At 42.7% G+C, this 25,236-nt stretch overlaps 1 protein-coding gene across 1 annotated transcript; it reads right to left on the bottom strand.

Moving 5' to 3' along the window:
• Positions 1-2,711: 2,711 nt before the first annotated feature.
• Positions 2,712-24,087, bottom strand: DNTTIP1 (deoxynucleotidyltransferase terminal interacting protein 1). Its single transcript, XM_036748300.1, has 13 exons — positions 23,871-24,087; positions 23,609-23,679; positions 22,345-22,441; positions 14,253-14,351; positions 11,851-11,919; positions 11,493-11,549; positions 11,044-11,102; positions 9,977-10,022; positions 7,770-7,828; positions 7,571-7,631; positions 6,004-6,075; positions 3,277-3,332; positions 2,712-3,136 (listed from the first exon to the last, which is right to left on the bottom strand). The coding sequence occupies exons 1-13, from the start codon at positions 23,973-23,975 to the stop codon at positions 2,998-3,000; spliced, it is 990 nt and encodes a 329-aa protein (XP_036604195.1). The 5' UTR covers positions 23,976-24,087; the 3' UTR covers positions 2,712-2,997.
• Positions 24,088-25,236: the final 1,149 nt, after the last annotated feature.

Here is a 25,236-nt window from a genome sequence, read left to right as displayed (position 1 = left end):
AGGTTCCCATTCTGCCTTAGACACTTAACAAACTCTGTGATTCATGGTGTGTCTCTGAATCTGTTTCCTCATCTGTAAAGTGTCAGTTATACTTACACTGCCTCACAGAGTTGTGAGGAAAGTGCTTCACAAATCTTAAAAAGCATTATGTAAATATGAATTGAGATTTTAGAGGCCCCCTAAAACTGTAGAAGGGGAGTGGTAAGGGGCCACAGATCAACTCACAGCTCCACAAAAATCCCCCATATAGCATCTCTGACAAGCAGTTATTTTAACTTCTCTTGAAGACTTTCTGTGATGAATGAAACCCAGAGGGGAAGTAACTTACCCAATGTTATATAGCCAGTTAATGGCAGGATTACATTTCTCATCTACCACGGATAGGCCTTCAGTTTGTATCTGTATTCAGTACCTTAGGATCTTACTTAGAAGGGACATCAGAGATCACCGAACCCAATCTCCTCATTATACAGATGGGAACAAGTGACTTGCCAAATGACACAAAACAAAACTGTGGAGAATAGAACCTGGCTCTCCTGCTGCTCAACTCTGGTCAATCTCTGAAGTTCATGCAGTAAACAAAAACAACTTCTTTTCAGCTAGGTACTCAGAGATTTAGGATCAGGTCCTGTGACCTTCCAGTTCCCTGACTCCTCTTATAGCTGCTGCTTTTTTGTCGTGAATCAGCATTTATTAAGTTCAAGAAGAGGTTATGAAGGGAATGGGGGCACATTCAGTATAAAAGGTCAAAGATGGAGACCTAGGGGAGACAGATAGACCAGAACTTCTCCTCTGTCTCCTCTAGACAGAGTGGATTCTGATTTCAGAACCTTGGTCCAGAGTACATAATGAAACATACAATAAGATGAAGCTCCAGGGGGTACAGTTTTAGTAAACATCAAGGGGTGGCCAAAGTTACAACCCAACCAAAGGCGGGGGCTGGGTTTCTCCTTGGATCAGCAGCACCACTTCCTTTTATGGAATTGAAGCATAGAAGTTTGATAAGATCCATCCCACTCACTTCAGCTCTTTTGGAACATCCTTGTAGTCTAAGTCTTTGTGCTAAAGATTTCTTTCATCACCTCTCTAACTTCTTGTACTTTGCTTCTAGTTTCTTTGAATATGCATCCAACTTGTAAGCTGCCTGCTCAGGAGTGGCTACTTGCTCCTCAATTAAAGTGACCGGATCCAGTTAATGCTGAAGTGCTGCAGATTTCTGGCTTAAGTTTTTTAGGTTTCTGCTTATGTTTACTACAATATCTTTTTGTTTCTGGTATTTTGTTCATATTTTCTAGAAATTTATAGTCTTCACCGGTGGCTGTCAGCTCACCTGTCAGGTACATTTTGGAGAACATGTCCTGGAACAGCCCCAGAATACATGTCTTGGTGGGCTGCATGGACTCCTCGGCTATCTCTACCACTGCACTGTCTAGGCTGAGGAAGGAGAAAGAATGTGGATGGGGGAGGAGAGGGAGAGAGGAGGGAAAGGAAGAGAAAGAAGGGGAGGGGAGGGAAGAAAAAGGGCTCAAAGCTTCTTTATAGAGGGAGCACCTCTTTATCTTCATAGACCACTTTGAGAATGGCAGAATCACCCCCTTGTTACAATGCAGGGCAGCCTACCATAGATACCCACAATTATTCCACAGGCCTATGTGACCATCAAGTTCTTGCAACTGGATGTCCTGTCTGTCCTCTACTGGAGGAATTAAGAATCAGTTGTTTGTCCAGTGCCTAGGGTGTGGGCCAAAAAGGGTTGATGAAGTAAGAAGGCACACTGATTTTCCTCCCTCTCTAGCCTGCATTCTTAGAGTAGAAGTGGGAAGAGACAAAGCAGGCCATGTTTTATTGCTGTTTGGTACAGTGTAAAGAGCATGAGATAAAGTGGGCCAAGATGTGTGAGTCCCCGCTATCACTTTCAAGTTATGTCTTTCCAAGCCTGTTTCCTCATCTACAAAATAAAAAATACTGCTGTTTCTACCACCTACTGCACAAGGGGCATTTGGACCTGACACAGCACCTGATTTTTGCACCTTTCAATTATTAGTTGTACTCTAATTATCTATGTACGAATTAAACATTAAGCATGTTTGAGGAAATGTGCTGGAGTATTACAGACAAAAAAAAGTCCCTGCCTTCAAGGTAAAGGGAATACAGTGAGATACATATGGTGATGGATCTTTGATTTCATTACAGCGTGGGTAAGTGCTGGAACCCACCTATCATCTACTAAGTCTATATAATTTATAATTTTACAATATTTACATTTATAATAATATAATTTATATAATTTTATGATTACTAAGTCCTACTTAGTGCAGAGGTAGGATTTGAACCCAGGTCCTCGATGATTCTAAGCCCAGTAGTCAATCTAATATAAGATGATATCTATACAGAAAAACATATTTTGAAGTAAGATAAAGATTATAAAGGACAGGCATGTTTTTTCATACCCCTCCTAAGACTGAGCATCTTCTGGTGAGGGGAGGTGTTTTATTTAAACTTATCTGCCCAGTGCTTACACAGTGCTCTGCAAATTGGGAGAGCTTATTAATAAATATTTATTGCATGAGTGAAAGCACTATGGAAATGTAAGCTGTTACTACTACTGCTCTCACTCTAGAGAGCCAGGGCCTCTACTAGTCTTCTTTTCAAACACCCACCTTTTCTCCAGGGCATCTGGCTGCTCTCATCTAGACATACTAGTCTCCACAGCAGGTTCTACCATCTGTATTTATTACAAATCATTCAAGTGCTTTCCAACCCAATAAATTCACAAAAACACAAAGCCAAGTATGCTTCTCTGGGGGTGCTGAACAGTGACCAGCTGCAAACCAGTTTGGGCCCTGGGTGAAAGATGCCCTCGGAGAACAGGCTCAGGAGCAGCAGTGTAACTTCCCCTAGACAGGTGCCCAAAGTCAGAGGAGGGGGCACCTGGACTCAAGTCCTGTCTGAGGGACACTTGAGGAAGGTTTCCAGGGGCAACCAAGGAGCTAGGCATCATGTCTCAGGAGGCACTTCACTAGGACGCTGTTCATTCTCAGTCCTCAGTGTTTCCATGTATTTCCTCATCTTCTCTGCCATCCAGGAAGGAGGGACAAAGGGCTTTAACTCTTCCATCTTCAGATCCAGGCAGCCCCTGGGGAAGCAATGGTTAGGGGTAGAGGGGAAGGGGCAGAAGAATAGGGTAGTAAAGATGAGGGACCATGTTTGAAGATGGGATTGGCCACTGGGGATAATACCAGGGGGATCCTGAGGCTGGTTCTAGGGGTTTCTCACCTATAGTCATCACTGGCAGCTAGGTCTCGAATATCCTCTTCAATGAGGAGATAGGCCTACAGACAACAGAAGAAAGGAAAATGGTCAAAGCTACCAGGAATCTCAGGCTTCCCTTACTGCTTCTGGAATGGCAGAGGGGAAACTCTTGGGAGAAATTTTAGTCCAGTTAAGGGCCCAGTCTCAAAAGTAGGCAAACTAGAGAACAGACAAGTCACATGCAAGAGGAATTAGATTTACTATTCTTGACCCCAGAAGGCACAATAATACAAATATATGAAAGTCAGGGGTACATTTTAGTTCAATATAAAGAAATATTTTCTAACAACTGTAGCTATCCAAAAGTGAAATGTGTTCTTTTATAAGGCAGCAAGTTTCTTGACATGGGAGATATTTAAGCTATTGATTGTTTAGGATGAAGGAGTGGGGAATGAATGGTTCAGAAAGCAGATGGACCCTTAAGGTTTCTTCTAACTCTACGATTCTAGAAGAGTTAGGAAAAACTAAGAGAATTGGGGTTTCCCCCTTTCTCTAATTTTCAAGTCTTTCCCTATCTACTGGATCCTTCTCTGCTGCCTAAAATATGTCCAGGTCTCTCCAAACCTTAACAAGTCCTTAACTTGACTCTGCTAGCCCCTCAAAACATGGTCTGATTTTTCTCCTTTCTCTCACAGTCAAACTTCCAGATGAAATTATCTACACTAGTTGCCTCTCATTCACTTAACCTTTTGCAATATGGCTTCTGACTTCATCAACCAACTGAAACTGCTCTCTCCAAACTTATCTCCTCACCAGCAAATCTGATGGCCTTTCCTTTGTCCTCATCCATCTTAGTCTCTCTTCGACACGTGCCACTGACCACTCTCTGTCCCTTCCTGGAATCTCTCCTTTCTGGGTTTCCTTGACACTGTTTCCTCCTGGTTCTTCAACTACCAGTCCAGCCAACCCTCCACTCTCCTTTACTGGACAATGATCCATATCTTACCCCTCAACGGTGCCTGTATCTCAAAGCTTGGCCCTAGATCTTCTTTTCTTAATCTCTTTATAGTCCCTGCTCTCTCTCTGTGATCTCATCAGCTTCTGTGGTTTCAATTACTGTTGTCATGCAGATGACTCCCAGATTTATACAGCCAGCTCTAGTATCTTTCTTGAGTTTTGCACTTGGATATTTGCCACTGGCTATGTCATGAGTATTTGAAGCTCAACAGATACAAAAGAAAACTCAGTATTTTCCCCTCCCAAACCTCCTCCTTCTCACTTCTCTATTTTCCATGAGTAGCATCACCCTTCCATTCTCCTAGATTCACAACTTCAGAATCATGCTTGCTGTTTCACTCTTCTTCAGACCCCATATCCAGTTAGTGGTCTTGTCAATTCTACTTCCATGTCTTTCACGTTCATTGTCTTCTCTCCAGGCACAGAACCACCACCTATTTTAGATCTTCATTGCCCCTCACCTAACATGACCGCAACAGCTTTCTCACTGGTCTCCTTGCTGCCAGTCTCTCCTCTCTAGAAGTCATTACAGAGTTGCCATAGTGATACTGCTGAAGCTCAGCTCTAAGCATTAGTGACTCTTTATCTCTAGGATCAAACACAGCCCCCCCCAATCCAGCATTCAGAGCCCTTTATGCTCTGGCTTTAGTCCATCTTTCTGGGTTTGTTCCACATTATACACACTTGAAAATCCAGCCAAACTGGCCGGCTTGTTGTTCCTCATACATGACATTCTATCTCCAGTCTCCATGTCTTTGCATAGGTAGTCAGTTATCAGTCCCTGAAAGGTTCTCCCTCCTATATACGCCCCTTAGAATCCCTAGCACCCTTCAACATGCATATCACATGCTACTCCTCCTACACGAGGTCTCTCCTGATCCCCTCTGAAATTACTTAAGTGCTGGGTCTGGAGTCAGGAAGACCTGAGTTCAAATCCAGCCTCAGATATTTACTAGCTGGGTGATCCTGGGCAAATCACTTAACTTACGCCTGCCTCGGTTTCCTTAACTGTAAGATGGGGATAACAATAGCATCTCCCAGGGTTGTTGTGAGGATCAAATGAGACTGTATTACTAAAGCACTTGGCACAGTGCCTTGCACATCGTAAGCACTACATGAATGTTAGCTATCATCATCTTTATTATTGCCATTCTCTTATAGAAGTGTGTTTTCCTCAAAAGAATTTAAATTCCCCAATGGCAAAGACGCTTTCATTTTCTGTCTTTGTGTCCTGAGCGCAGTATCAGGAACATAGCCTGTGTTTACTAAGTGCTTGTTGACTGACTGAAGCTCTCATTTCTCTAGCCCTTCGAGGTTTCCAAAGAGCTTTCTCCCGAACAACCTGATGAGGTAGGTAATACAAGTATTATTATCCATATTTTACAGCTGAGGAAACTGAGGCTCCAAGAAGCTACGTGACTTGTTCAAAGTCACCACAATTCATGAGTGGAATTACACCATTTATACAATAATGGAAAGAGTACTACCTCTAGAGACAGAGGACCTGGGTTCAAATGCTACTTCTGATGATGACTACTTTTGTGCTTTAGTGATCTGTAAAAAGAGGGGATGAGATAAAACCACTTTTTGAGTCTATTCTAGCTCCAGATTGATGACCTCAGGACCTACAGTCTGGAAACTGAAGATATGTCTTCTTCCCTCCCCTTCCCCAAATAAAACCTGACAACTGAGCTTTTATTTTGACCCCACAAAGCCTGACCTCAGGACACTTACCATCTTGCCGCCAGTGGCCCTCATGTGGTGCTGTTCTGCTAGCCAGTGCTTGTCCTGGGGGTCGGCTGCATACTGTAGGGAAGCAAACCATAGGGTGGGGAGATCAGCCCGGTCTGAACTTTTCCTGATCCGTGTCCCTAAGCCCTTTTCTCTCTGGCAGATATCATGGAGAAACATAGCCTTGTCCTGGTCTCAGGCAGCAACAGGCAGTCCCTGGGTCTTTCACATGAGTAGTTCCCGTTGAGTACTCTTAAGCGGACAGGTCAGATCTATAAGGGACTAACTTATATTTTCCCCTCAGCCCTTCTCTACCTCTTCAAAGCACAGGTGGTCTCAAGTACCAGGCTGCTCTGGTGTAGGGTGGAGTCAGGAAGGCTTCTGGGCTGTGTCTTGCTAAGGGTGTGGTGAGCTTCTTGGGTGTGTCAGGGTTTGGTGGGTTGAATGCTTAAGCATTGCCAAGTCCAAACATATCCTTACTCTTAGCCTTGTAAAATGTAAAAAGTCATTTGGCCACATGAGAAACTTTTAAAAGTAAATTTAAAGGAAAAATAGTTAAGAAGGGAGGGTTAAAAGGAAGAATATGCTCAGCTTTCTTTCAAGGATAATAAAAACTCACATTTCTATAGTATTAAGGTTTGCAAAATGCTTACAACTCTATGAGGTGGCTGGAGTAGGAATAATTAATCCGATTTTAGTGATAAGAAAATTGATGCTCAAAAATAAAGGAACTTGCCCAGGACTACATAGCTAATGTGGGAACTAGGATCTGAACTAGTTTCCTAATTCCAAATCTCTCCTTTTATACCACCAGGCTGCCTTTACAGCCATTCTTGTTAGGTTTCTATGGGAATATGTACTTACGAGGTATTGGTGAGTATATCTCTATGAGGTGATGTTAGTGTCAACCCTGTAGACTTCGATTTTTTTCATCCTTTCCCTAGGATCCTTAGCCCTTTATAATCCCACCCACAACAAAACAAAACCCAATTAAAGCAAGATAACAAAATTTTTCTAACAATCAAGCTTTTCCTTTGTCTCATATTTCTGATAAGGTCAGATTCTCATCAGAAGTCTAGTTTTCCAGCCTGTAGATAGGGCTGGGGGGAGAACAGGCGATAACAATGAGAGACTGGCAGAGAATAAGTTTTTAATGAAGGGGGAGACAGGGCAGGAACCAGTAGAGAAGTGCATGCACTGTGTGTGTTTGACTGTGGCATATGGTGACAAATCGTTGCACTGAAGAAGCTGGCCCTAGCTCTTCCCATTTTCATAGGAATCCTAGCACATGAGAGTTGGAAAGCTGGAGGTCCAATGCTGAATTTCACAGATAAGGAAACTGAGGCCCAGAATGTGGAAGCAGCTTGCCCAAGGTCCCATTCTGAGTTGATGGCAGAGCCGAACCTAGAAGTTGGGTGCCTCTTTATTTCCAAGTTCAGTATTCCTTCCACTGTAACCTGCACAGTCAGGATAGGATGGTCATGCCACTAGAGGCGGCTATGGCACCTTTCCTGACAACTGTTTCCTCCTACTCTCGAAGGGAACATTCCAGGGCAATCATGACACTTACCTTAAAGAGGTGTGGGTGTTTGATATAGATTCTTCCTCTGGTGCCTCCCATGCCAAGGGCCCTGAAACAATAACCAATGGGGGAATGAAGTGTTTTTTTTTTTCCAGCAAGGTGAAGACAGAGCATCTCTTCCAAGAACTTGCCAGCTGTGGGACCCTTGTGCTGCTCCCCCCAGGAATGTTAAAGTCTAATTTCTTACTTGTTGGCCCTAGAGCCCAGCACAAAGGTTGTGGATTCATTCAGCCGGGCTGGATCCCACTGTGAAAAGAATGGAGAAGCAGAAGGTGAGTATGTCAGAGAGGTGAGAGGGCACCTAGACCTTTACTTAATGCAATAGCTCTGCACTTTACAAAATGCTTTAATCACAAGCTTGTGAAGCAGGAAGGTCCAAGGATTATCAACCGAAACTCAGAGGCAGGAAGTGATTGGGTCAGTCACTCAGCTAGGAAGTGGCAAGGCTGAAACGTGAATGCATGTCTAATGCTCTTTTCACTAGGCCTATGGTGCTATGGTGCTTCTCAAACCAAAGAAGGGGGTGAATACAAGCTGAAATCTGTTTTAAGAGGTAAGAGGAAAATTTCATCTACAATGATGGGAGATAAGGTAGATTAATGTGTCCTCTTTAGGGACTTTAGACAGAGCTCTAATTGATCTTCCTCAGCTTACACAGGAAGAAACTGAGGCTCAGAAGTGAAGTGATATGCCCAAGGTCACACAGCTCTAAATGCTGAGATTTGAACACAAGGTCATCTCACTTGAAGTCTCTTTCCAAGAAATGACTTACTTTTCAAGCATTTATTCAACATTTTTCCCCCTTTAAATTAATTTAATTTTAGTTTTCAATATTCACTTCCATAATCTTTTGAGTTTTAAATTTTCTCCACCTCCCTCCTCTCTCCCCACCCCAAGATAGTGTGCAATCTGATATAGGCCCTACAAATACATTCTTACTAAACATATTTTCACATCAATATGTTGTAAAGAAGAATTAGAATGAAAGGGAGAAACCATGGGAAAGAAAAAACAAAACAAACAAAAAAAAGAGAGAGCAAATGTCTGCTTCGATCTACATTCAGACTCCATAGTTCTTTCCCTGGATGTGAATAGCATTTTCCATCATGAGTCATTTGGAGTTGTGTTAGATCCTTGCATTGCTGAGAAGAGTCAAGTCTGTCAAAGTCAGCCAACACACAATGTGGCTGTTACTATATACAAGTTTTCCTGGTTCTGCTCACTTCACTCAGCATTGGTTCATGTAAGTCTTTCCAGATTTTTCTGAAGTCTGCCTGTTCATCACTTCTTATAGCACAATAGATTCCACTACATTCATATACCACAACCTGTTCAGCCATTACCCAGCTGATGGGTATCCTCCTCAATTTCCAATCTTGGCCACCACAAGAGCTGCTATAAATATTTTTGTACAGGTGGGACCTTTCCCCGTTTTTACGATCTCTTTGGGATCAGACTTAGAAGTGGTATTGCTGGGTCAAAGGGTAATGCACATTTTTCTAGCCCTTTGGGCACAGCTCCAAATGGCTCTACAGAATGGTGAGATCAGTTTCCAAGTCCATCAATAATGAATTAGTATTCCAATTTTCCCACATCCTCTCCAGCATTTATAATTTTCCTTCAATGAGTATTTTTTGAGCATTTACTATGTGCCCAGCTCCGTGAATGAGGATTCATAAATATATTGGTTTCTTGTTCTCAAGGAATTTAGTTTCATTGGAGAAATGAGATGAACACAGATAGATCATAGAACAGCAGGCAGTGCATAGCTACGTGCAGAATCCTGGTTTATAGATAAAAAGCAGAGATAACATTCCTCTTCAGAAGTGAAGGATATTAACGACGATTGAAATAAATCATAGGAAGCTTCATGGAGAAGACAGGACTTGAGTTGGATGAGTAATTCAGACAGGGAAGGGAAGACAGTTTGCAGAATGCCTAGAATTCATTTAGCCCTGTCCACTACCAAGGCAGAAAGCTTAGGGCCCGTGGAGCAGAGAGAGAAAGTTTCTCAACAGGGAACCAAACCTTGTTCTTCACTCCCACTCAGGGTGGTGTTAGATTTGGAATCAACAAGACCTGAGTTCAAATCTTGGTTCCGATAATTCCTAACTATGTAACCTAAGTCGAGTTACTTCTCTCACGGCTCTGCTACCTAACCTACAAAACGGTTATACCAAGATCCCCACTACCGATGGCTCAGATTTCTTATGAGAAAAGCAATGTGTAAAGTGCTATAGAAATGTGAGCTGTTGATGCACTTCAGAAACCCACACATCCCACAGGGAGATCCCCAAAGTACAGCAGGACAAAAAGTAAGTCTCCAGAGTCCTTGGGGGCCAGGAAGAGGGCCTAATCTGGGCCAACCATCACTGTCACAATCAGATACCATACCTTAGGACCCTCCCTCCGAATTGGTTCACAGGATTTTGGTTTCCACCTGGTGGGGAAAGATAGAAGAATCAGCGGCTGTTCAGAGAAGCTGCAAGATCAGCGGTTAGGACTTTAGAGCCTCGTTGGAGCTTGGAGCAGGCATGTTTCTGTTGCTAGCTAGCTGTGTGACCTCGGCTAAATCACTTAACTACTATACTCTCAGTTTCCCCACCTGTAAAATGAGACATCATCCCTGTACAAAATTCAGACTGAACACAATGGACAATGTTGGCACTAACTTCTTCAAGTTAAGCGTTCATCCTTCCTTTCTTAGAAAACAGAAAACTACTCAAGGGTATGGTAGCCTATACTACCATCTCTTTTTCATGATGTTTTCCATGACTGTTTTCAGGGATTGGGGGATAAGCGCTAATTGTGTTTAGTGGTATTTGCATAATACATCAAAAATTTTTATTATTTAAAACGAGAAAAATATGATAATCCTCACACTACTTTCTTCTTAGACTGTTGGAAAGACCGGTAAGATAATCTACATAAATAGGCCACGAATCACACATCTAAGCCAAGGATGAACACAACTCTCCTCACTTATCTTTTCTCCCCAGTTAGTTAAAACATTTGGGACTTCACTAGTGCTGCCCCTTGAATCCAGTCAATTGCATAGGAAGCCCTTGTCTCCTTCCCCCGTTTGCTTCATGTTGTGATTACTACTGACAGTTGAGATTTATATGGCACCTTACAGTTTGGAAAGTGCCTTACATCGACAATCTGAATTGATCACTAACGCTACCTTGTGAGGCAGATAAAACAGGCTTCACTTAATTCCCTGTTTTATAGATGAGGAAGCTGAAGTTCAGATCAAGTGATTTGCCCAAGGTCACACAGCTAGCTTTTGACAGGTGGGATTTGAACCCAGGTCTTCTGACTCCAAATCCACTGCTCTTTCAACTGTACAACAGCTTCTCTCTCCTTCATTTATGCAGTAATGCTCCTGTCTTGTATCCTAACCTCATCCCCCCTTATATTAGATGCCAGCTGGAAAGCCCGAGACCCCAGTCCCTACTTACACCATGCCTGAGGTTGACCTGTCATTTGAAAGGATGTGTCCTGGAGGCCGTCCCTTCCTCTGCAATAGAAAATGGCCCGTCAGAAGGAGATCTTGGCTCCAGAGTCTGAGCCAGCTGGGATTCTGTCTGCCCAGTATCCTGCCCTGGGCCATCTGTTACCACTGGAGTTCTTTTTTTTGTTTTCAAAATAAACTAGAGCTTCAGATGCTAGATGGTGTTTGTGAGAGGCCGGGTAGAAGTCATACTTTTGAAAATCCCTCTATCAGGGCTTGGGGGGTGGGATGGGGACACTGAGGCAAAGGAATGAGGTCCAGATTCTTTGCGAAGCCCAGTACCTCCCATTTTGGCCTAACTGCCTGGACATACACACCCACATACACACACGCACATACACGAGCATGTATGTACGAATATGTGTGTGTGTGTGTGTGTGTGTGTACTATTTTTACCTTTTTGGGGATAGGACTTCCTCGATGGGCACATTCTTCATCTGCTTGCCGGCCACGCTGGAAAAGGAGAGAGGAAAGTCAGTGGGGCAGTGAAGTCTCAGGAGACCACCGTACTTCCTGATAATGTTGCAGAGGCTATATCTCATAGGCATAAATCACTGACCAAGACCTCCTCTTCTAGGAGTAGGATGGCATCTTCCCTAGGTCCCAGAAAGAGACCCAATCATTTCTTATGCTACTCAGCTCCAGTGCCTCTAAAGGTGGTCAGATCGAATTCCCAGCTAATGTCAGATGCTTAACCCTCCCTGACATTGGACCACTCTAACCGATTTTGCTCCCAGGACAAAACAGCTCTGACCTTCATCCCAGGAAGCTCATGAGTGAGTCTGGGTATCACTTTCTCTCCATCCGAAAACAGCAGCTTAGCCTAAGAGAAGATAGCAATGGTTAAAAAAAAAACATCTAGCAGGTGGGTGGTTAGGGGAGGGGAAAGCTTGCTCCTCGCCCAGTTTATACTAACGCTATAGCACTTGGGTGCTAGTACTCATCTCTTTGGAACTCTCTACCTCTGACTGCTTTATGGAGCAGGCTTGTACGACCCCTGGCCCTCAGGCATGCCAAGGGATTTTGGTTGGCCTGCAAAAAATGTAGAGGACATTTTCCTCTGTTTTTCTTGGGTCATCCAAAATGCTTTGGTGGGCCACAGGCTGTGCAGGCCTGATATAGAGAGATTCTAGGTGATGCTCTGATTACTATTAATAACAAACTGAGGTAGGCCTATTCTCTGACAAACACGCAGGAGTTTACACACATGATGTCATTCCTTCCCTCTGAAGAGACAGGAAAGGGGAAGGGACTACAGTCCCCATACAATTCAGCATAAAAGGTTCCTGGACTAGAGTTAGGAGACCTGAATTCTAGTTTCAACTCCGTCATTAATGATAACAGTACACACTCTTACAACACCTTACTATTTGCAAAATGTTCTCCTCACAACAACCCTGTGAAGTAGCTAGTTCAAGTATTATCACTCATATCGTACAGGTGAGAAAACTCATCAGAGAGGTTAATGACTTGTCGATGTCACAAAGTGAGTAGAAAAAAATCAGGACTAGAATCCTTTAATGAAGTCCTTGATTCTAAGTCTAGTCTCTCCATTACACTGCGACTTGTGCAAGCCATTTCCTTTTTCTGTGCCTCAGTTTCTCCATCTGTAGAATAAAGAGACTGGCCTATATCAGTATTTTCAAACTGTGCATTAAAGGGTTCTAAAAAACAATGACTTTCATTTCCAACATACGTAAGAAATGGATTCAAATTTATAGCAACAACAGCTATTCCCCAACAGATAAATGGCCAAAGTATACAAAACAGGCAGTTCTCAAAGGAAAAAAAATCCCAGCTATCAACAACCACATTAAAAAAAAGGTTACAAAATCACCAACAATTAGAGAAATGACAAATGTTGGAAGGACTGCAAGAAAACAGGTGCATTAGTACAAGTATAGCTGTGAAATTGGTCCGACCATTGTGGAATGTTGCTAGACTGCATACCCTCTGACCAAGCAATGTAACTACTAGGCCAATACCCTGAAGAGATCAAAGGAAGAGGAGAAGAACTCATGTACAAAAATATTTATATCAGTCTTTTTGTGTGATAGAGAACTGGAAACTAAGAGTGCTCATTAACTGAGGAATGACTAAACAAATTAAGATTTATGAATGTAATAAATACTATTATACTGTAAGAAATGAAGAAAGGGACAGTTTCAGAAAAAGCCAGGGAGACTTGTATAAAATCAGGCAAAGTGAAGTGAACAGAACCAAAAGAAAAATCTATATAATAACAACTACCCTGTAAATACAAACAGCTATTTAAGACTTAAGAACTCTGATCAATGTAGTAATGCATCACAATTCCATAGGATTAATGACAAAGACTGTTTCCCCCATCCTGGAGAGGTGGTTGAACTCAAGATGCAGAATGAAACATACTTTTTGGAGAGGGCCAATGTGGAAATTTGTTTTGTCTGTACATGTATTTGTTATGTGGTTTTCTTTTTCTTTTCCCAATGGAGAAGGGGGAAGAAGAGAGAACAACAAATATTTTTAAATTGAAAAAAGGTTTTTTTAAATTTAAACAAAAGAAAAAGAACTCTGATGTTCCACATGAAGTGAACAAGGGTTTTACCACAAGATCTCATGACACTATTTTCTTCTTTAATATATTAAATTTACACTATTCACAAAGCAGAAGTACTTATTCTGTAGGGCAATTTTTCAGTATGAAGATTGGCTTAATTTTCTATTCTGAGTTAAGATTCACCTGACCCTTCTTTTATCTCAGGAGTATCCATACCTCCCACATGCCTGAACTGGTCTTTCAACATTTAAAATTCCAATGTGTTTGGTGTCCATATTAGTTTGAAAATTCTGGCTTACATGATCTCCATGGTCCCACCAAGACCTAATATTTTATGACAGCATGGAAGAAATTAAGGCACTGAGAGGGGAGGTGACCATCTCAATATTATCCACCAAGCAGTAGTAAAGATGATACAGATCTTAGCTAATGAGTTGAAGTTTAGTACCTTGATGGCCGTTTCAGAACATATAAACTACTACTTCCAGATCTTAGTTGGATTACAGTTTTGACAGGTATTATCAGAAAGCTCTCAGATGATGGACTTTCAACATTCAGAAAGTCCCTAGACAGCTTTGGTTTCAGACTACATAACCCCTGCCTCTTTAGGCTCTTACCTGTTCCAGACAACTTCGGCAGGCTTCCTGGATCAATTGCTCTGCATCAACATCTTCCCCAACATTGTCTCTGACATTAAATGCTGCTTTCTGAAAGAACTAGGGAGAAGACCAAGGAAAAGGTCAAAGGTCTTGTCATCACACCTGTCTACCTTGTTGCCCATCATCAGTTGGGGTAACAACAGTAAATGATGAGGCAGTTTTGCTCATTTATTTCAAGAATATAACTAACAGGGCTAGGAAGGGTGAGGAATCACCAGAAGAGGTTTGCTCTGCTATGATGTCAAACTGAAATTCGGATTCTTCAAATTCAACAGACATTTTTAAAGTGACAATTATAATTAAGGCACTGTTTTAAGGAGCTGACCTTCTACTGGGAAGTGGGATGTGACAGAAGAGAGAGAGAGAGAGAGAGAGAGAGAGAGAGAGAGAGAGAGAGAGAGAGAGAGAGAGAGAAGAGAGGGGAGAGAGAGGAGAGAGAGGAGAGAGAGAGAGAGAGAGAGAGAGAGAGAGAGGAGAGAGGAGAGAGAGAAAGAGAGGGAGGGAGGGAGGGAGAGGAGAGAGGGAGAGAGAGAGGAGGAGAGGGAGAGAGAGAGGAGAGAGAGGAGAGAAAGAGAGGGAGGGAGGGAGGGAGAGGGAGAGAGGAGGGAGAGAGAGAGAGAGAGAAGAGAGAGAGAGAGAGAGAGAGATTTAATACTAAGTAGGGTATAATGGAGATAAAGGAAAAATCCTAAGTATGCTAAGAAAATCTCAGGGGGGACTTTTAGTCGCAGGAATCAAAGAAGGCTTTATGGAAGAGGTGGTACCTGACCTGACCCTAAAGGAAGAGAAGAGTTCTTAAAGGAAGTGGTGCATTGAAAGCATAAGGGGTGATCAATTTCCCAAGTGGGATGTAGAGAACCTCTGTTGCAAAGAAGAGCAACCCTCCCTTTGATTTCAGGCCTTCTATCTCTTGTTTCACATGACTTCTGAGGGTAGAGGAGTGGCACCCTTCACTCAATTGTGAACATTCTTACACATGGTCATACCCTTAACATTCCAGTGATTTGAATTCTGGTAGATCATCATCCAAACTGCATTCCATACCCTTACCCTTGATTCCTCATTCATCCTCTCAGCCGTCTCACCCCAAAGTTTCATCCTAACTCCACCCAGCCGTTCCCTCAGGAATGGCTATTCCTTAAGCAGCAATTTTCCTCTCCCACTCCTTCCATTGACTAGTTCTTACTGAAACCAGGCGTCTCCCTGATGACACATTCTTTCCTTTACTGGCTGTACCTTCACTCATTGTCCTTGGTTCCTAGTAGAGAAGGGGGAGTTGGAAACTCCTGCTCCCCCTTGACATTTTCAGGTTCTCTCTCTACCTCCATCACTCCATAACCTCTCTTCCTTTGAGGTCCATGCTACTCACATATAGCACCCAATCAAATTCTGGTAACTACTGTCTCACAGACCTTGCAGTGCCCCACCCCCCTGCTGTGGGTCAATTCCTTCCTCAATGAGTTTGATGTCTAGCCTACAATTTTTCTTTCCTCCCCAACTCTTTAACATATACATTGATTCTCCCTCAGATATCCTAACCACTCAGTTCTTCAATCTATTCAAACCCCAGCCTTGGATTACTCCCACCACTTATTGCTTTCACACCTACACAAGTGCTGCTGAATGAAGGTGGAGAAAATCATGGAACTATTCTTCCTGGGTCCACTACAAATTTGTTACACAACATCAACTGGGCCCTCAATACTGCTAGGCAATCCTACTATATACCTCCCTTATCAACTCACTATCCTACTCTTCACAGTGGATTTCAAACCTTTTATCCTTCCTCAAACCTCCTATGGCTCCCCTCTGCCTCTCAGGTGAGAACCTTGCCTTATACATTTTACAGAAAAAATTGAGGCCATTCAGTGAATTTCCTATTCTCCTTCTTCCTCATCTTCCAGCACTCAGATGTCACCTGCCACTTTCTCTTCCTTGTTTCACATGATGAAATAGCCTTACTCCTTAACCAAGGGCAACCTTTCTGCTTGTTCAAGCGATCCCATTCCAATCCATCTATTCCAACAGACTGTCTCCCTCTGCCATCCCCAATCTTTCACTTATTTTCAATCTCTTTCTCTCTGGCTCATTCCCTACTGCCTACAAACATGCCCATGTTGCTCCATCCTCAAAAAACCCTCACTTGATCCTTCCATCCCTGCTATCAGCCTTTATCTCTTTTGCCTTTGAACTGCTCAAAAAGGCCCTCTACAATAGGTGTCTCCACTTTCTCTCCTCTCACTCTCTTCTTAATCCCTTACAATCTGGCTTCCACCTTTATCACTCCGCTGAAATTGCTCCCTCCAAAGTTACTAATGATCTTTTAGTGGTCAAACACAATGGCCTTTTCTCAATCCTCATTCTCCTTGACCTCTCTGTGGCCTATGACACTGTTGATCACTCTCTCCTCCTTGATACTCTCTTCTCTCTAGGTTTCCAGGACAGCACCCTCTCCTAGTTCTCCTATCTCTCTGACTGCTTCTTCTCAGTCTCCTTTGATGGATCCTTTCCAAGATCACACCTTCTAGGTCTCTCAGGGTTCTGTCCCGTGGACCCTCTTCTCTTCTTCTTCCACATTACTTCACCTGATGACCTCATCAGCTCCCATGGATTTAATTACTATCACTATGCTGATGATTCTCAAATCTACCCATCTTGCCCCAAACTCTCTGCTGACCTATAATCTCACATCCCCAACTGCCTTTCAGACATTTGAAGTAGATGTCCATTAGACACCTTAAACTCAATATATCCAAAATGCAACTCATTATCCTCCCTAACTCCTACCTTCCTTATTACTATAGAGGGTAACACTATCCTCCTAGTCTATAAGGCTCACACTTTGGGAGTCATCCTGGACTTCTATCTTCTTCATACTTATTAGCAAGATGAAGCTTTGCACATTTAATTGTGACCTGGGCATTCCAGACCAAATTTAATCACCTCTTTATCCTTCCACTTTTAATATCTGTGCTGTCTAACACAGCCCCTAGTATAAGTAAAAGGTCTGACAACGTTTTCTCCATATCCATTTCCATATATAAATGGAGAACATGACTCCATTATTATGAAATTTCAAATGTGATTATAAATATGATGATGTTCTGTAGTAAGAAAGACTTGAAAAACTTATCAAAAACATCCACTAAATTCCTTGAAAACAGTGAGTTTCAGCATACAAAAAAGGAGGGAGGAGTAGGGGTTAGGGAGAGGCAGTTAGCTGGTGCTTTGACTAACCAATGTTATCAAAACCTTCCTAAATTGGTATTTGTTTAAGCCTGTAATTTGATTTATGATTTCGAGTTTCTTTTTCTTAAGCACTAGGGATTGCGGTAGAAATGAGTTCATTTGTAATCAGGTTTAAAGTTGTTCTAAGCAAAGATTTTGAGGTTGGTTGGTTGAACCACAAAAGTGATTTATCTAAAGCACAGGTCTGATTAGGTCACTGTACTACTCAATAAACTTCTTATTGTGTCCAGGAACAAATACACAATGCTGTTTGGCATTCAAAGACCTTCATAACCTAATCCACTTCTACTTTACCAGTCTTCTTATACCTTACTCTTCACATACTTTTTTCAACCAGTGACACTGAGCTCCTGGCTGTTCCATGAACAATATGGGCCACTTTGTCTGGCTGTCCCCCATGCCTGGAATGCTCTCCCTCATCTTCACTTACTGGCCTCCCTGGCTTCCTTAAGTTTCAACTAAAATCCCACCTTCTATAGGAAACCTTCCCAACCCCTTTTAATGGCAGTGCCTTCTTTGTACTATCTCCTATTTATCTTATATATAGCTTGCTTTGTACATTTGTTTACATGTTGTCTCCTCCATTAGATTGTAAGTTCCTTGAGAGAAGGTCTGTCTTTTTTCTTTTTTCTATCCCTAGTTTCTAGCATACTACCTAACACACTGTAGGTGCATAATAAATGTTTATTGATTCATTGACCTTCCTGAATGCTAGGAACAATGACATATCCAGCTCAGAGACCAGTGAAAGGCTGGAGAATGATGTTGGGGTCAGACTGCAGATGGGAACTGGTATTTCATACTCAATGTTATACTGAAGGTTGTTGAGTAGAGAAATGACATGGTCAGACTTGTGCCTTAGGAAGATGATCTTGCCATCTAAGTGGAGGATGAAGGAGAAGGGAGGCACTGGAAGCAGGAAGACCAGTCAGGAGATTGCTATAATTGTATGAGTAAGAAATGATGAGGTCTTGAACCAAACTGGTAGCAGAGTGAGTAGGCAGAAGGCAAGAGTTGTGAGACATGGAGTACAGTAGACAGAAGTACGAAAGTGCTGAGAGCCTGAAAAATCCAATGGCTAAAACCTATAAATTCACAAAGAGCTTGGTAGGATCTGTTCTTTCCCTATTTTTGTAAACAAGTTATGTAATATTGGAATTAATTGTTCTTTGAATGGTTAATAGAATTCACTTTTAAGTCCATCTGGTCCTGGGGTTTTTTCTTTTAGGAGTTCCTTTAATAACTGTTCAATTTCACTTTCTGAGACTGAATTATTTACGTTCTTAATTTTTTTTGTTAATCTGGGTATTTGATATTTTTATAAATATTTATCCATTTAATTTGTTAGCTTTATTGGTATATAAAAGAAAAAAAATACTTTTTAATACTTTCCTTTATTTCCTGTTCATTTGTTTTGTATTTTCCTCTTTCATTTTCGATATTGGCAATGACAAATGTTGGAGGGGGAGTGGAAAAATAGAGACAGTAATGCACTGCTGGTGGAGTTGTGAACTGGCCCAATTATTCTGGAGAACAATTTGGAACTATGCCCAAAGGGCTATAAAATTGTATACACCCTTTGACCCAGCAATACCATTACTAGGTCTGTGCCTTAAAGAGATCAAAGAAAAGGGGAAAGGGCCTATTTGCACAAAAATATTTATAGCAGTTCTTTTTGTTGTGGCAAAGAACTGGAAATGGAAGGGATGTACACCAACCAGGGAATGGCTTAGGAAGTCGTGGTATACGATTGTGTGATGGAATACTACTATGCTATCAGAAATGATGAAGGGGATGGTTTCAGAAAGATTTGGGAAGTCTTAAATCAAGTGATGCAAAATACAATGAGCAGAACCAGAAGAACATACATAGTAATAGCAATATTGTAACAATAATCAACTATGAAAGACTTAACTACTCAGATCAATACAATCATCCATGACAATTACAAAGGACTCACGATGAAAAACGTAGACCCACCTCCATGGGACTCAATTGTAAATTAAAGCATTTTTTCTTTGTTTATTTTTCTTGCCCCCCCCCCTTACATTTCTTTTCCATTTTCCCTTTTTAACCCCAATGTAGTTAATGTGGAAATACGTTTTGCACGACTTCATATGTATAATGGGTATCATATTTCTTGCCTTCTCAATGGATGGTGGAAGTGATGGAAGGAGGATATTCGGAAATGAAAATTTTAAAGGAAGCCTTCTTTGAACCCTCCATCTGCTATTTCCTCTCTCCCAAATCACTGCGTACCTATTTTGTTATCTATTAATGTGCATGTTGTCTCCCCTGGCTAGACTGCAAGCTCCTTCAGGCCCCAGACTATCATTATATTTATACCAGATTTGTCGTTATATTTCTAGCTCCTAGCAGAGTCTGACACAAAGCAGATGCTTTATAAATGCTTGTTGATTGACACATAATGAGAGCTAACAGTTGCCTTATTTGTGTGGAAGCATATTAAAAACCTTTTTAGTTCAACTGAAAATATTAAGAAATATTTTCTCCAGCCAAAAACCCTTTCCAGACTTTAGGAAAGCAGGTAAAGAAAGAAGACTAAGCTTCCAGAAAATGAATCAAAGTGGAAAACTAGTCTTAAGTTTTACTTATTTAAGATCCCCTAAAGGCTGTGACATCTTTTCTATTCAAGGATTAAATATGATCATAGGAAGGAAGTCCTTTTAGTATTTAAGGGGAAAGGTCAAGGAAGGAACTGAGTACTGACTATTCTGGAATGCTAACCCCAAATCATGTTTTAACATACTTTAATCTTTTCCTTGTTCAAGATTACTATAAATGTTACCTCAAATTGTTTTGGGGTAGAGAGACATGTCAGAGGACATGAGGGGAGTTATGCCAGTTTGGAGATATCTTTAAGCTAGAAATGGCATGGATATGGAATAGTGATAAACTAAAATTGTTTCTGGCAGTCTTATGCTTAAAATGTAAAGTATTATTCTTTTTCTTTGACACTAGGCAGTGTGTTCTGCATCTCTGGAGGTCTTCAAGCAGAGGCTGAACGATTATCTATCAGGGATATGATAGAAGGGATCCGTGAATTGAACAAAGGGTGACACTAGATGGAAAGATAGAGGGCAAAGAACAAGGGAAGAAATAGTCTTAATATATATACTATGCCCTGGCCAGACCAATTTGGAGTACTATGTATAGTTGTGAGTACCGGGTTTTAGGAAGGATATTAGTTAGCTAGATAATGCCCAAAGGAGGGCAACCAGGACAGTGAAAAGCCTCAAGTTCATGTCACATGAATACCTGTTGAAGGAACTGGGGATATTTAGTTCGAAGAAGCAAAGATTTAGGTGGCTGTGAGAGCTGTCTTCCAAGTGCTCAAAAGGCTATCATCTTAAGAAGGAAGTGGATCTGTTTAGCTTGGCCCTAGAATGCAGAACTAAAAGAAATAGGTAGAAGTAGCAAAGATACAGACTTAGATTTGAGTAAGGCAGAACTTCCCAACAGCTATCAAAAATGAAGATGGCTGTCTTGGGGTGGGGTTTCTATTTGATGGAGATCTTAAGCAAAAGCTACGGAGTAAATTCTTTCTCAGGGACAGACTGGACAAGACAGCCTGAGTGCCCTTCAATTCTGAAATTCAGTAACCTCTAACATCTGAGATTCTCTAATGCTAAGTCCTACTTCATACACAAGGTATATAACAGCAATAGAATTCATTATCACAAGAAGCCTTACAGGTAGAAGATTTAAAGGGATTATACAAGTGAATCAAGGACAAAGCCATAAATAGCTATGGGGTAAACTTCAAAGAATCTAAGAGTTGACCTCTGATTGCATCTAATGTAACCTGTTCCTGAATAGGAATCTTCACTACAATAGCCCCAAGTGGTCACTCAAGACTCCTCTTGAAGATTTCCAGTGATGTGGATCTCACTACCTACCTTCTAAGGGAGTCCATTCCACTGATGAATAGCTCTAATTGTTATGAACTTTTCCCTTGTACTTAGCCCAAATTTACTTTTACAATTTCTACCTGATGTAAGTTCTGCCATCTAGGGTTAATCAGAATACATCCAATTCCTCTTCTACATGACAGCTCTTCAAATGATACCAGATAGATAGCTATCTATCTGTCCATCCATCCATCCATCCATCTATCTATCTATCTACCTATCTACCTATCATGCTATTTCAGAAGACTTCTCTTTTTCAAGCTAAAAACCTGCCAGGTCTTCGAAGTATTGGCCCTTTGGAGAAGGAAATGGCAAACTACTCCAGTATCTTTGCCAAGAAAACCCCAAATGGGGTCACAGAGTCGGGCACAACTCAACCGAATGAACAGCAATAATTACTCCAGTCCCTTTACCATATTGATTGCCTTCATTTGAATATGTTCTAATTTGTTGAACTCTTCTCTCAAATGGGACTCACCTAGATCTGAATGCAGTGCTCCACATATCATCTGAGTAGGACATGGGACATCACCTTTATTTCTGATACCCTTTAAGGTTGATGTCAAAGAAGACAACCAAACCTTCCCATGGGACATTCCTTAGGACTATTAGCAACAGAATAGTAGGATGGATGGACTGTGAGTCTGACCAATGTGAGAGTGCTTATATCCTCACCAGACGTTTTCTGATGATCACTTAGTGGCAATGTTGGTAGAGAAGATTTTCTGACATGTATGAGTTGGATTTGGTGGATTTGGGGGTCCCAGGAGGACTCAGATTCTGTGATTCTGATGTAGAAGATGAGATCCAAGCAAACAGGGTGGGTCTCTTAGGATTTCCCTGCCTATTTTTCCTCCAACATCACTTACCTTCATGTACTTGTTGAAGACAGTCTGAATTTCCTCATTGATGCTAGGTTGTAGGACAGCTCGAAGCAGGTCCATAGAGATGGCAGGGTCTGTGAAGCTGCATTTCAACAAGGGAAAAATATCACACTGGTTCCAAATGCTTGATTCATCGTTGTCCTGCCAGGGTCAATGACCCTCCTCATGGCTTCCCTTACATTAAATGGTCCTTAAATAGGTACCTAACCTTAAAGACACAGGCCTTATCAACTTCTAAAAGTCATTCAAAAAGTCAATCAATAAACCTTTAGAGTATCAATTACAATTAAGCTATTATAAATTTAAGAGACAGTACTTGCTCTGAAAGAGATTGCAATCTGGTTTGGGGATAAACAGATATATCATATCAGCCTAGGGCTTACATCCAGCTATCAACTCCTTATTAGTGTTACTGGGATCTGTCTTGGGAGGGAGCTGGTACTGGAATAGAAATAAACTAGGCCTTACAGACTACAGACTTTTGGCTTTGATTTCTTCCAAATCCAAAGAAATCCAACCAAATACCCATGTGAAGTCCTGAAGACAGATCAATCGTTACCACAAACACTTGGCAGGATCAGAGAGATTTATGTCAAGGTGAAGGATTCTGACATGGGGAAGACTATGGCCCACTTGGCTAATTCACCAGCTGGTCATCGACTAACTTCTGTTTATCTTACCATCTTCCATTTTTCAGAACATTGAGGGGAAAAACATGTTAAGAGTGGAAAATGCCCATCTAAGCCATCTCATGCCCCTAGAAGTCATCCTCAATTTACAGAGGAAGAAATAGAGGTCTAGGTATGGAAACCGACTTGCCTAAAGTCAGAGGCTTTAGAACTGAAATATACCCAAGAAACTAACTAGTCCAAATTCTTCATTTTACAGAGAAAAAAAAAAAAAAAAACCTGAGGTCCAGAGAAGACAAGTGACTTGTCCAAGGACACAGACAAGATTATATAATTTAGAGTTAGAAGGATTTTTGGAGGTCACCTGGGGGAAAAAACCCTCTCATTTTACATTTTTAGAAACAGAGGCTGTTTGTTTTCTGGATCTTCTCACTCTAAATCAGCGCTCTTTCTTTTACAGCATACAGGGAGTTGGGTCTGCCCTCCTGACTTCTTCACAGGTCATTCCCCAGCCCCCAGCAGGGAAGATTCCCCCTTTCCTCCCCCGCCCCCCCAGCAGTGGGGACCCCAGGCAGCTGTTGCCGGTGCCACCGCGGCGTCCCCGGGCCTAGCAGACGCACCTTGTAGTCATCTGGGAGCGGCGGCCCCTGCGCTGCACCTGCCGATGTTTGATCATGATGTTCCAGGGGTTCTGCGGGAACCAAGGCGCTGGTGAGCTCCCCTGCGCCCCCGATCGCAGACGACAAAGGAGGGGTTGTGGCTGGGCAAGGGTCCCTTTTCAGTCCTAGCCTCCCGCTCCAGCCTAGCTCCCTGCCCCGGCAGGCCTCGACCTGGCCCAGCCCGAGGGGCCCGTGCCCACCTTCCCCGGAGCCCCTGTCTCACCGTGACCACCAGTTGCCCCGCCGAGCCCTCGTCTCCAGGCTCGGGACCGCCCCGCTCCGCTCCCCCGGGACCTCGCGGCTGCTCTGGATCCCGAGTGGCCCCCATGGTCCCTCCCACCCCCGCCCGGCCAGGCCGCCGCTGCCGCCACCCCAGCCGGTATCCCCGCTGTAGCCGGTGGTCCAGCCCAGCCCCTCAGCCACCGGCCGGAAACGAGTCCGTCACACGTCATTGCGCCGCGCCGCACCACCCCCCGGAAGAGCGACGCGGCAGGCGGCGGGGTTGCCATGGGAACCGAGCGGGGCGTGCGTCCGCTAGGTAGAGGAAAGGGGAAGGGAGAGAGCGGAGGCTTTTGGGGCCCTGAGCGGCTTAGGGTGGGCGTCGGCCGGGGCTTCTGGCCACCCTCACCCAAGACAGCGGGTTTAACTGCGGGGCGGGCTGTTAATAGTTGGAAAACGAGTGACCCTAAATGCCCCTTATGCCTGCGGCCACAGAGAGAAACGTAGTCGCTGTATGACCTTGGGCAAGTCTCTTTCCCTTTTTGGGCCTCTTCATCCTCCTCTGTAAAATGCCTCGGGGTTAGGTGGTTTTTAAGATTCCTTCCGCCTCTGATATTGTTGACTTCCTGGGCGACCGAGAAAGCCCAGGACTTGGGAGTCAGGAGACCTTGGTTCTAGGCTTGCCCCTGCTCCTAGTCACTTTGGGCAAGTCCTTTCCCTTTTCTGCTCGCCTTGGTTACCGTCGCTGTAAAATGAGCTGGGGTTTGGGAAATACTTTATTCCACAGCTAATGGTCTAATGTAAACCAGCAATGGGGCTGAATATTAAGCCCCTTATCTGAGTAATTCATCTTCAGTACGCACCATCAGTGGTTTGTTCCTTTCCACACTCCCCCCAGAGCTGAAGCCTGATAGGTAAAAGAGTTAAGCCTTTTGGGCATAAAGGAAAATCTCCACCCAAGATACCAATGATTCAGGGAATGGCTGGGAATGTTGAGAGGACCAGCCATTAAATGCATGTTTTAGAAGCCAAGTGAAGCATTTCAAGGGCTTGTAGACAAATTCTATAGACAAATGGATGGGTTTGCAGGGCAGCAGAAGTTTCACTTTTCACAGAAGGGTACTTTCAGGAATTGCTCCTAGAGCCAACACTGATTTTTACTGTTGCAGGAGAAAGATTGCCTCAAGCCCTGCATTTTTATTCTAGTTTTCACTTGGAGTCCTGAGTTCCCTTCTTCTGTCAGGACTCTTTCAACAACCTAGTTAGCCCTGAATGCCACCAGCTGTTGGAAGGCTGCAGAAATACTATGGGTGTCATTGGTGATCAAGCAAGCAACTGCCTCGGGAGCCGGTTTATATTCTGGCCTTGGG

Source organism: Trichosurus vulpecula, chromosome 3 (assembly GCF_011100635.1).
Source record: "Trichosurus vulpecula isolate mTriVul1 chromosome 3, mTriVul1.pri, whole genome shotgun sequence".
Lineage (NCBI taxonomy): Eukaryota > Metazoa > Chordata > Mammalia > Diprotodontia > Phalangeridae > Trichosurus > Trichosurus vulpecula.
The sequence above is the reverse complement of the archived record's forward strand: the minus strand, read 5'-3'. Positions and strand labels throughout refer to the sequence as shown.

Bases quoted from the DNA above. Each gene is read 5' to 3' on its own strand.
- DNTTIP1 (XM_036748300.1), bottom strand. From the start codon at position 23,975: ATGGGGGCCACTCGGGATCCAGAGCAGCCGCGAGGTCCCGGGGGAGCG. The intron at 11,103-11,492 runs GTAAAAATAGTA...TTTCTATTGCAG, and splicing joins GAAGTCCTATCCCCAAAAAG to AGGAAGGGACGGCCTCCAGG. The intron at 6,076-7,570 runs GTAAGTGTCATG...GCTTCCCTACAG, and splicing joins AACACCCACACCTCTTTAAG to TATGCAGCCGACCCCCAGGA.